This window comes from Anomaloglossus baeobatrachus, chromosome 9 (assembly GCF_048569485.1).
Source record: "Anomaloglossus baeobatrachus isolate aAnoBae1 chromosome 9, aAnoBae1.hap1, whole genome shotgun sequence".
Classification (NCBI taxonomy): Eukaryota; Metazoa; Chordata; class Amphibia; order Anura; family Aromobatidae; genus Anomaloglossus; species Anomaloglossus baeobatrachus.
This window is the reverse complement of record NC_134361.1, coordinates 94,769,144-94,782,135: the sequence shown is the minus strand read 5'-3', so window position 1 is coordinate 94,782,135 and position 12,992 is coordinate 94,769,144. Positions and strand designations below refer to the sequence as shown.

The window sequence follows — 12,992 nt, the reverse complement described above, 5'->3', positions numbered from 1 at the left end:
AATTAATGTAATTTCTTGGACACTAATTCTAAATTCTAATATATTATGTTCTGTTACAAGATTTGGTAACAATAACAGTTATATAATTGATCAGATTAATTTTCACAACTATCTTTAAGAGCCAAAAAGCGAAATTAACCTGAAATGTTCCTTATAAAACGGCCACAGACATGGTTGCACATAACTTGCCATAAACCTACAACCTCAATTCCGAAAAAGTTGTTACGCGTTGTAGAATGTAAAGATCTGGACATTTCTTATCGCCATATTTTATTCACAGCAGAACATAGAACACAGATCAGAAAGGAAGGGTTAGACATTTTGCGTTTCATTTGAAACAACTAATGCAATGGACACATAAGCAGCCATAGCCTGGATCTGACTCCCTGACGTCACAATGGAGGTTGTTCTAGGCAGGTCTGATCAGCTCCAATCTCTATGTAAAGGGAGGGTGTTGTGCTGTGACCTTCCTATTGGAAATGCTGGATCCTGTTATCTAGTGGGTCTCAAGTAGGGATGAGCAGATCACTTTACACAAGGCCAGTCCGCAGTCCACGTGTCATGGGGTGTGATGAGATAAGTGGGCACAGGGGCTCCTAAACTGACCCTCAGGCTAGGGCACTAGTTGTCTCTGCTGTCAGAGATACATCTGATGGTGACTAAGTCTGGGCCACCTTCTTAGCCCTTCTCCTGTATACCCTGATCTAATACCGCCTCTCCCTCACCCCAGGGGAGGCTGAGACAGGAGAGATAGAACCCACAGATAAGGACAAACAGGGGAAACCAAAACTCATTCACTCAGCACACTCACACAGAGGTATAAGACAACAAGTGATAAAGAGGAAAATAAGAACAGGGAGGAAACAACAAGAGAACTCCACAACAACGCCACGCAAAAAAATAATACAATCATCAGCAGGACTGGGATACAACAACACACGGACCGGTGTAGCAAAAGCTATCGTCAGCATGGGATGACACATTACTCCATGTAAAAAAGGTGGGGTGTAGCTGTGATAGGTCTTTCCACAACATGTGATCCGAGGTAAGCAGCAGGCTTAGAAATTAACTCTTGCCAGCCTGATCACAAATGAACACACAACTAGTCTACGACCAAGCCAGCCTGTGTAACTCACAAGCACCAGAGTAACCACAGTGTGGAGTGTTAGAGTCTGTCGTATGAACAGCCACTGATGCCGGCAAGTGACAAACCCCATGTGACACCGGGTCAATGCTCCCTGCTCCACTCATCCTGTCCCTCTGGTACCCGGGGCTTGTCTTATGATTTTCTATGTTGGGGTGTCATCACCTGTGCATTGCACAGTGCCCAGATAACCTCACATCAGGCCGGCAAATCAAACAGCACTCTGAGGAGCGTGGAAGGTCAGGAAATTCATGAAGCTCCTGGTCACTGCCAGAGACCGCTGACCTGGACCGGCCTTGGGCAAAGAGATCCGCTCATCTCTAGTCTCAACTTGTCTACTACCATTGTAATCCTGTCTGTTTAACAAGCATGAATCTAGTGTTCAACTTAGCGGACAGAGGGAAATTTGCAAGATTTCAGATATTGTGTTAGATAATGATATGGAAAACTGAAACAAATAATATCAAACATTTAAAAAAATACATTTAACAAAAAAAAAAAAAACATGAATGAAACATTGGTCGTTTTCTGATGACAGAATGCCCTTAAGGCGTTCATGAACGCAGAATTTTAACCTAAATATTCCATAATTTGGAGTTTTCCGTTATGGTGCGCCACCTAGTCCTATTTTAACGGGCACAGTCCACCTCGATGAATTTAGAGCTGTGGGCATGAAGGCAGCAATCACAGGAGGGTCCTTAGCATGGAGAATAGAGAAAAATAAATGACTGCTAAATTATAATCGTGACCTTCCTTTTATTAACTCGCAATTAATAATCTTCAAATGCATCATTACACCAGGCAAATGTAATGGAGGAAACTTACCAGATGCCTTGCAGCAAACACACCATCTACGATTGCACAACAGAAAGCCGCAATCACCCCAAAACTGATAAAGACGATCGATGCAACAAGCTGCGAATGCAAGATAGAGGTGAGAGTAGACAAATGTGAAAAACATACCACCGACAGACAAAATTGAACAGTCTTCCTTAAAGGGAACCTGCTGGAAAGGCCTATACCGACCTTCCACCAAATAATAATGCGATTGTGCACCCCGGTCGATCCCTTTGTGCCCTCAAAGCTCTGCTCTAGGAGCAAGAAATCACATTTTTAATTTGTTTGGAAGTGCATTGGGTCACGGCACAGCTTCTCAGACCCACACTGTTTCCTACCTAGCAGAGTCCCCTAGCTGATTGACAGGTTGGTGACCATGTACCAGAGCAAATAACCTGACATTCAGCCAGGAAAGGTAGCATTTGTAGTGCAATATTGTCAAATAGAGGAGTCTCGTTATCATTGGGTCTATGCACTGAGCGCACATTGTGCAATCAATGGGAACAACCCTACAGACAGCCCTGGTCATCCCGAACGTCTGAACATGCCGCTGCAACTCCTTGGGAATTCTCCTATTCCTTCAAAAGGTAGGTATCTCGGAGAGCTTCTTTTTTCTCTTAGGCAATAAATAGAATCATACAATGGTAGAGTTTGAAGGGACCTCAAGGGCCATCGGGTCCAACCCCCTGCAAGTGCAGGCTTTCCTAAATCATCTCAGCTATAGGTTTATCCAGCTTCCGCTTTCGATTTCCACTAATGGAGAGCTCACCACCTCCCGTGGTCGCCATCTCCAGTGGAATACGTTGGCATCCTGACCTTTGTCAGGCATATAAATTGGGCTCAAGAATATAGAATTTATACATAAAAATGGCTTAAAGGGGTTATCCAGTTAAATAAGTTATCACCTATCCAATGTATACCTGATAACATATAGATTGGTAGGGGGTCTGACTACTGGGGCCAGAAGCGATCAGCAGATTGGGGCACTTTTATCCCCCTACGAATGGAGTGGCAGAACACAAGGGAGGAGTTGCACCATTCATTCCCTCTGGGGCGCCCAGAAAAAGCAGAGGGCATCGCTCTATAGCCCCTTAGGGTATGAATGAGGTAACAGCTAGATCCCCACCAATCTGGATGTTATTGCCGAGGCCACACGGGCATTATTGCGAGTGCTCACATGACACTCGGCACGCACTCACAACACAGGAGGAGCCTAGTGTCATGTGAGTGTCATGCGATCAGACCACAGCTGTGGAGGGGAGGGATTTATCTCCCTCTCTCCTCCGTTGCTGGCTGATGCGAGAATTGCACTGCCCTCACTTTACACCGGTGTAATGCGAGTGCAGTGCGATGTTTCTCTCGCCCCATAGACTTGAATGAGTGCGAGTGGAACAAGATCGTATTACACCTGCAGCATGCTGCATCTGTTTTCTGGGTCCGATTAGGACTGAGAAAATAAAATCGCTCATGGGAGCTGCCCCATAGAGTAGTAATTTTTTATCGCATTCCACTCGCTCTGTGTTACTCGCCGTGTGTGCTGACCCTATCACTTCTCCTCTTGGCAAGTGTTAACTTATCTTCACTGGACAATCCCTTTAAACATGTAGAAAGATAAAATGAGAAGAAAGGTCATTAAAAAATGTATCTGATGTACATAAAATTACATCCATCATGACGCATAGACCAAATGTGAAATCTACAAATTGCTTGATATAAATGTTGTCTTACCCCTGAAAAATAAGTCCAAAGTGCCGCAATACAGAAACGGAGGAGTCTTTGTCTCTTCTTTCCTGTCTGTCAAATTGCATGCAGGCATAACAGAGGCCAGTTTTCCGGGGCAGGCAAACCATTGGACAAGGTCAGGCACAAAGCATGCAGGGAAGCGAGGTAAAGGAAGTTCCAGCACCTATTGTACTCTCAAATAAATTGTATGAACATATTAGAATGGTAAATGAAAATGCTGAAATTTTTGGTGCTCAGAAGATATTGCTGTGACTACTATCTGGCTAGGAAAGTACAAAGATGACACAGGAAAGCATCTGTATACAGAATATTATGGTTACGTTTGTACCTCGGTTATTCCTCCTGGATATACAAGTATGATGTGCAATGAAACTCTGCCCACAGCCCAGTCACTCATGGAGACTGGGTCCCACCTCCGTGATGTCGGGTCAACTACCAATTCTGGAAGTTGACATTACCTCACCGGGCATTAGAGGTCACTACAGTCCGGGTCACGTGATGGGGATGAGTGGACAGCGATAGCGCCCCTCACAGGCAGAATTGACTACACAAGGTATTTAGAAAAAGCCTTCGGTTTCAGTTTTACACCGATGTGGCTACTATGCTGTGTAGTGGATGACCTCTGTAAGGTTACATTACCATATCACTACAACGAGACGCCGTCTAGCTCCAGTAGCACAAGTGTTTCTTACTCCAATGGGGATCACAGGTCAGACATTAAATTGGTTTTAATAAATAAAAATGTGTTAGATCATTTTATAAAATGTTCTTTTTTCAGGTTTTCATAGGAAGCAAAGGACCTGGTACCCAGGACAGCTGAATATTCCTGCACACCGTGCTTTTAAGTGATTTTTAGGTCTATTTTATCTATTAACTCTAGATGTATATTCCTGATGAAGATCCTAATACAAGATTTATTTTTTACACCAGTAGTGTTTTTCAATGAGCATTTCCAATCTTCATCCTTTTGCCTGTTATCAATTTTGTATAGGCAAGATCTTAAAACACACTCGGCAGCGCCCATATCTTGGAGAGAAAAAAAAAATCTGCAAGATACGTATCCACTATTGAAATGATATGAATATACACTCTTTATTTCCCACAGACTCATATCTTGAAATAGGGGATGCCATTTCTTTCAATACTCCAAATTTAAGCCAATGTGGGTAACAGATCACTAAGAGCTTGTGCGCACGTTGTGTCGTGTCACTGCATAATATTCTGCAGCGATTTGACAGCTCATGTGCGATTCAAATCGCTGCAGAAACACTGAGTCATGGATGCAGTGTTTCAGCAGAATAAATGCCGACTTCATGCTCTATGGCTGCTGCCCCCACCATAGACCGAGCATCCAAAGCGCACGGAATAATTGACATGCTGTATTTTTGATCGCACCGATTTGGATCAAAATTTCAGCATGCAAATCGCTGCGTTCAAAAAAGCATTGTGGGCAAGGATTATGCACAATCTTCATAGATTGTGCTGGGGACGCAAGCATTTACGCTGCAGTGCTAGACGCAGCGTAAATGCATGCAATACGCACACGTGCGCACATGCCCTAAAATCTGTGGCAATGGATTTCTAAGTCATTGGGTTGACAGGTAATCAACCATAACAATCTATGGTTTAATGTTATGGCCGACCGGTGTATACTGAGGACACTTATGTATCACTGGCTTAGCAGCCTTGTGACTAGGCCTAGTGATTTGCTGCATTTGTCACCTGAAACAGTGGCATACCACCCGTACATTGAGGGAGCGAATAGCATCGTGATCCCCCTACGGCATCACAATTTCAACAGTGTCTGTATCCTAAGGATGAAGATACAGATGAATATAATGGTGGAATAGGGAGCGGATGTGCAGTACCTGCAGCGGCCACTAGACAACTGATGGAGCTGTGCAGCCCGACAAATGAGTAGTTTTTAGCGCACCAGTAACAGCTGATCAGCGAGGATCCAACCGATGAGACATTATTACCTGTCCTGAGGATAGGACATCAATGTTAAAGTTGCGGACAAACCTTTAAAAAGGAGTGTTCACCTCCATGGCACCCTGACTAACATATAAAAGGTGTATAAAGTTCCCTATTTATAACTTAAACCTGTAACAAAGTTCTGTGACATCCCATTGTCCAGGCCTACAGTGTTATGTGTCGCCCATAGGGTGGCCACCCACCACTATAGAGTTGTATGGTACAGTATTGTCGGCATACTTATTTTATGGTATATCCATTCATCTACATATTCTGACTCTATGGAGACCAAAATGGTAAAGAGCACCAGATGAATATGTGGCATACTTGCAGTATAAGGGACCGAAGTGACCAAGTGGACCAAGTGTGACCACCTGGAGGTAGTGGGCGGGGCGGAAAAAGTAAGTGGCTTGGACATAGGTAGTGGGCGCAAGTCCACGTGGTCATGGAGGTCTTTAAAATAGAAGCGGGGGGTGGGAGCAAGACCTCCAGGTGGAAGGGGTGCAAGAAGGGGCAAAGCCTGTCCTTGCATAATTAAATATTAATAATTAATTATGCAACCCCAAATTCCCCTGGGGGTTTTGCCCCTAAGCCCCTGCTTCTATTTTAAAGAACTCCATGACAATTTCGACTTTTTTGAAATTAATGTTTATTCCACTGCACCGCAAAAGATAACAACAAGCCACCTAAACTGATCACACCCACCCTATCTCCGCTCCCGCCCACCAACTCTGTTTGATCCTGCCTACTATCTTTGCTCTTTTGAATGACACCATTCAACAGATCCTGTTAACTGCTACAAAGCGGGGAAAAAATTCCAAGTGCGCTGAAATTGCAAAAAATAATGCCATTTCACAATCACTTTTGTTTGTTTGTTTTTCCTTTACCAAGTTCACTATCCGGTAAAATTGACCTAGCAATAGGATTCTCCAGGCTAGGAGGAATACACAGATAACATGCATAGGTTTTTTTTGTTTTGTGGTTTGTTTGTTTTTTTATTAAAATAGTGATTTAAAATTTGGAAATTTGTTAGAAAACAAAAAAGTTCCTTGTTTGCAATTTTTTGAGACCTGGAACTTTTTTTTTAATTTGGGGGGCATTGGGCTGTGTGATGGCTTTTTACACCCTGGGCTGATATTTTTACTGATCTAATATTGGGGTATATACGATGCTTTTATCCCCTTTTATTGCAATGTTGCGGCGATCAAAAACACATAATTCTAGTGTTTTGATTTGAATTCTCGCTACGCTGTTTAATGATCATCTTGTTTTATTTTCTAATTTCCTACATCGGACTTTTACGAATGCAGCAACACCAAATTATATGTTTTTTTTTTTTTAATTTGAATTTCTTTTAATGCTTTTAACTTTGTTTTGTTTATTTGTTTGTTTTGGGGGGGGGGGGTTATATCGTTTAAAAAAAAACAACTTCTTACTGTATTTAGCAGTCTGTTTAAGAGACCTGAAGCTGCGATCGTCTGAGCATTTGTGCTATACAATTCAGTGTATCAGCACTGCTATGTATAGCTAAAATCACGATCTAGTGTGAACACCAGCTAAACACTTGCTTTCACAGGAGTGTCGTAATGGAGGGCACAAGACCCTCGGCTGTAATGGCAACCCATCGGTGTCCTGTGATCACATCTCAGGTGCACTGATGGGCAGCAGGAATGATGCTCCCCCTGTCCACATGTGTTAAATGCCACTATTAGATATGGATAGTGGCATTTAACAGGTTAAAAGCCAGGGGCAGAGCTTCTTTCCACGCCCAGCTGTGAAAGGTACATTATGGCTAAATAAATCAGCCACCATCAGCCGGGAAAGATGCGGGCTTAAGGTTGCTTTACACGCTACGATTTATCTGACGATCTCATTAGCGATGTGACACGCCCAGATCGTAGTTACTATTTGCCGAGATCACACATAGGTCGTTTATTAGCGGTCATATGCAACGATCTTACAAGTGACGCAAAATCGTTCAGCGATATATTGTTTGCCCAAATTGGTCGCGTGGATGTTGTTTGTTGTTTGCAGGGTGTCAAACGTACCAATATGTCTGCTGCGTTCCAAACGATGAACAATATTTTGAAAGTGAGCGACGTGTCAACGATCAACGATTTTCAGCCTATTTGCGATCGTTTGGAGTCGCACGTAGGTGTCACACGCAACGCCGCCGCTAACGATGCCGGATGTGCGTCACGGAATCCAAGACCCAGACGACATATCGTCAGATAAATCGCAGCGTGTAACGCCGCCCTTAGGCCCCGTAACACATAAGATCGCTAACGAGATTGTTGTTGAGTCATGGTTTCTGTGACGCAGTAGCGATCCCGTTGGCGATCTTGTTATGTGTGACATTACCAGCGATCAGGCCCCTGCTGTGAGATCACTAGTCGTTGCCAAATGGTCCGGACCATTTTTTTCAAAGGCGATGTCCTGCTGGGCAGGACACATCGCTGTGTTTGACACTGTGTGACAGGGTCCTGATGACAGCAGAGATCGTTATAGAGGTCGCTCATCGTTACCGAGTCGTTGGTAAGGTCTGACTGTGTGACATCTCACCAGCGACCCTTATCAGGTAGTATCATTGTCGATATCCTCGGTAAGTCGTTGTGTGTGACTGGGCCTTTAGCGTGCAAGCATCAAAGTCAGGGGCACAACCTTTGATGTACAATAAAGGTCGGAAGTAGTTAAAGTTACAATTTCATTTATTTCAAGAATATCTATACTTTACATTTTACAATGTATTTCCACTCACCATCTGTCTTTTATTCTCTATTAGATTGGATCCAATTATTCCTAGAATGGATCCAAATCCAAGCTGAGAAGAAAGAAAAAAAGACAAGGTTGTGTTCTCTGTACAACTGGCTCATTTTACAATATCATTTCTTCCAATCATCCCTAATTCCAATGTTACTGTTATCTAATACTACGATGCAGTTTGCACATTGATATTAGTTACTGGCTTCTCTGGATATTAGGAGTTGGAGTACAATACCTCTCTAGACACATTTACTACCATGTTTTTCGCTTTAAAAATGTAGCTTACATCAAACAAATTACAGATCTAATAAAGAGGATCACAGTAAACAGAGACTCCCAGTATAACAATATAAAACATTAAAGAAGTCCTGCCAGCACAATTTTGTAATGTAAAGTAAAGACATGGCTGTAATGACACTAGACCCTGTGCACACGCTGCGGTTTTTCACACAGTTTTTTTTTGTTTTGTTTTTTAAATCTGCATCAAAATCTTCATGCCTTAGTGAAGCCAGCAAAGACTATGTGATTTTGGATTTGCTCTAGACATGTTGTGGGGTTTTTCCGCGCAGTTTTGGTGCAGATTTTGATGCAGAAAAAAAAAAAAAAAAAAAATCAGCAGCATGTCAATTATTGGTCTGGTCTAGCAGCGTTTTTTCACTTTTTCATCCATTGACTTCAATGACCTAAAAATACCACACCAAAACCGCATCCGGTTTTTGATGTGTTTTTTTGTCACAACGTGCAGATTTGATGCAGAAAATTTCTGCACCAAATCTGCAGCATCTGCACATTGCCTAATACTGATTAAATTGATATTTAGGATAAAGAGATCCGCTCTATGGTTCTTCCTTAATCATTATTTGAAGTTTTCCGCTAATTTGATTTAGTGTACAGGGGCGGGACTCTACACTGGGTGTTCTCCTCCCTGTCTGTGATTCCCCGACCCCGCTATCTGCCTCCAGTCTGTGATTTACCTGCCTCCTCTATTTGAAATCGAAGCAGTGACCGGTCATTTACAGACCAGATGCAACAGAGGGGCCGGAGAATCACAGACAGGGAGGAGAAGACCCAGTGTACAGTCCTGCCCCTATACACCAAAATCTAATAACCATTTAAAGTTTTCTGCAAATTAAAGAACAACAAAGCAGATTTCTTCAACATAGGTATCAATTTAGTCAGTATTGCAACCATGTCTTTACATTACAAAATCATGCTGACAAGTTCTCTTTAACAACGTTATTAGAAAGTTTCTGTCCGATTACCATTATACAATTATTCTTAGCCATTTAGACTTACTATTACGCCAGGATAGTAGCCGCCCACGGTGACATTTTCACTTCTGGTGGTTGCAGCCAGACCTATAGTTAAAATTAATATGGAAACCAGGAAAAGTGTCACAGTAACAAACACGGAATTTCGTCTTCTTCTGTTAAAAGATCCTGCAATAGAAAAATAACTAATATGAGTGAGATGTATTATACGTCTGATATAGTTTACCAGGGGTCCTGAGTCTAATTAAATAGTATTTACAGACTACAGATGATTTGATAAGTCATTTAAAGGGAAGATTTTATTCTAAAATGATCTACTGTTTTATATCAGCATGTTAAACTGGCCCCATCATGGAATTGTGGCTGCAGAGTTGAATAAAGTTTTATTTTTCACATTTCAATTTAATTTATGCTAAGTGCACAAAGGGTTAACAAAATATCTTTTTCCCAACATGACAATGACCAATCATACGCAGGAGGGTGAAAAAAGGATCATGCCCCTAGAGAAGCTTAAGGCCCCGTTACACGCAACGACGTATCTAACGATATATCGGCGGAGTCACGGATTCCGTGACGCACATCCGGCATCGTTAGCGACGTCGCTGCGTGTGACACCAACGAGCGGCCGTTAACTATCAAAAATACTCACCAAATCGTCCATCGTAGACACGTCGTTCATTTTCAAAAAATCGTTGATTGATGAGGATGCAGGTTGTTTGTCGTTCCCGAGGCACCACACATCGCTACGTGTGACACTTTGGGACCCACGAACTACAGCTTACCTGCAGCCGCCGGCAATGAGGAAGGAAGGAGGTGGGTGGGATGTTACGGCCGCTCATCTCCGCCCCTCCGCTTCTATTGGGCGGTCGCTTAGTGACGCCGCACGAACCGCTCCCTTAGAAAGGAGGCGATTCACCGGCCACAGCGACGTCGCTACATAGGAGCCGTCACACGGACTTGCCTAACGATATTGTGCACCACGGGCAGCGATTTGCCCGTGACGCACAAACAACGGGGCGGGTACGCTCGCTAGCGATATCGCTGCGTGTAAAGCCCCCTTTAGCACCAGCTTTCTCCTGTGAGACATGTAATAACAGACGGCCATACTGTCATCCATGATCTCTGCACCAGCTGTGTAGAATCTCATAGCAGTCAGTGCACGGGAGGGGAACTAAAAGCAGAACTATGAGTCTTTAGTCTTTAAAACATCTCCAACAGCTTTTAATTAATTTCAGTGAGTTTGGGGGAGGAATGGTACAGCAGAGCTATGTATCATTACAAACACCTCTCAGCAAACATCATTGTTTCTTGCTTTTAAATTATAACTAGTAAAGAATATCTTTTATTGGGTGGTGTTGATTTTTTTTTTTTTTTTTTAAACGTTGGGGACAAGTATAAATTCTCTGATAATCCAATTTTGAACTGGTAAGACAGTTTTCACACTGCAAGTAGGCCTAAAGACTCCTCTTCTTTACACAGACATTACCAGCAATATACTGACCCAGACTATATTTTTATACACAAGCATAAACTGAGCATGCTCTAATCTGGGACTAGATCATGTGTAAAGGGAAAGAGAAAAAGACTAGTGATATCACATATTGCCAATGGTGGCTTTTCTGTTATCAGCTGTGTATAGAATCCTTGCCATTTATTGTAATATTGTCTGTTCTGATAATGAGGCTGCTAAAAAGTCATTGTACAGAACAGGAATTCCCGATAGGCAGGGAATAAAACGCGAGGCAGAAGAGCTAGGCAGGGAATACAACTCGAGCCAAATGAACTAGGCAGGGAATCCAACGCAAGGCAGAAAAGCTAGGCAGGGAATTCAACACGAGTCAGAAGAGCTAGGCAGGAAATACAATGCAAGGCAGAAGAGCTAGGCAGGGAATACAACGCGAGGCACAAGAGCTAGGCAGGGAATACAATGCAAGGCAGAAGAGCTAGGCAGGGAATACAACTCGAGCCAAATGAGCTAGGCAGGGAACCCAATGTGAGGCAGAAGAGCTAGGCAGGGAATACAATGCAAGGCAGAACAGCTAGGCAGAGAATATAATGCAAGGCAGAAGAGCTAGGCAGGGAATACAACTCGAGCCAAATGAGCTAGGCAGGGAACCCAATGTGAGGCAGAAGAGCTAGGCAGGGAATACAATGCAAGGCAGAACAGCTAGGCAGAGAATATAACGCAAGGCAGAAGAGCTAGGCAGGGAATACAATGTGAGGCAGAAGAGCTAGGCAGGGAATACAATGCAAGGCAGAACAGCTAGGCAGAGAATATAACGCAAGGCAGAAGAGCTAGGCAGGGAATACAATGTGAGGCAGAATAGCTAGGCAGGGAATACAACGCGTAGCACAAGAGCTAGGCAGGGAATACAATGCAAGGCAGAAGAGCTAGGCAGGGAATACAACTCGAGCCAAATGAGCTAGGCAGGGAACCCAACGTGAGGCAGAAGAGCTAGGCAGGGAATACAATGCAAGGCAGAAGAGCTAGGCAGGGAATACAATGGGAGGCAGAACAGCTAGGCAGAGAATATAACGCAAGGCAGAAGAGCTAGGCAGGGAATACAATGCAAGGCAGAACAGCTAGGCAGGGAATACAATGTGAAGCAGAATAGCCAGGCAGGAAATACAATGTGAGGCACAAGAGCTACGCTACAGTCTACAAATGGTTTTGGGGTGGGGGGGGGGGGGGATAAACGTTATTACCAGGTTTTTTTTAAAAAGTACAATACCGTAATATGGAAAACAAAATTGACTGAGTACTACAAGATAGAGAGTATGACATAGGGCATGTTAAAAACTACAGAGTGAAAACCTTGCAACTTTAGTTCTGATCTTCACAGCACCTAAAACATCTTACAATATACAGTACAATGTAGAATTGCAAAAATAACAAACACCATTAAACACATATCATGGCAGTTCTAGGTACAGTAATAATTATTGGGCAATCTAGCCTGCTTTACTGTAATATACTAAACTGCCATTCAAATATTTAATCATTCACTAAAACTGCAAATGTAACAAGATTGATGTTTTTATCTTCAAACGCCATAAAATCTGGCACAAGCTGAGTATTTTGCATTTACCTAATTACCAGATCATCAGAATATTCTGCAAAGCAAACCATTTAGACGTGTCATGATTAATATCAATTTACCATCTCTGTAAAGTACAATTTGTCCAAGTTCAGCAAAATAAACAGCAGATGCCACGACGCTCCATTATACCCAACCGCAAGGATTAAGGCTGAGCAGATA

The 12,992-nt window shown here is 42.9% G+C and overlaps 1 protein-coding gene across 1 annotated transcript in view; it reads right to left on the bottom strand.

Moving 5' to 3' along the window:
* Window positions 1-12,992, bottom strand: part of TMEM255A (transmembrane protein 255A) — a 56,348-nt gene that overhangs the window by 17,264 nt on the left and 26,092 nt on the right. The window contains exons 2-4 of the mRNA XM_075323904.1: window positions 9,758-9,900; window positions 8,457-8,519; window positions 1,970-2,059 (exon numbers count right to left, since the gene is read on the bottom strand). Of these exons, the coding sequence (XP_075180019.1) occupies window positions 1,970-2,059; window positions 8,457-8,519; window positions 9,758-9,900 (296 nt within the window). The remainder of the gene's footprint in view (window positions 1-1,969; window positions 2,060-8,456; window positions 8,520-9,757; window positions 9,901-12,992) is intronic.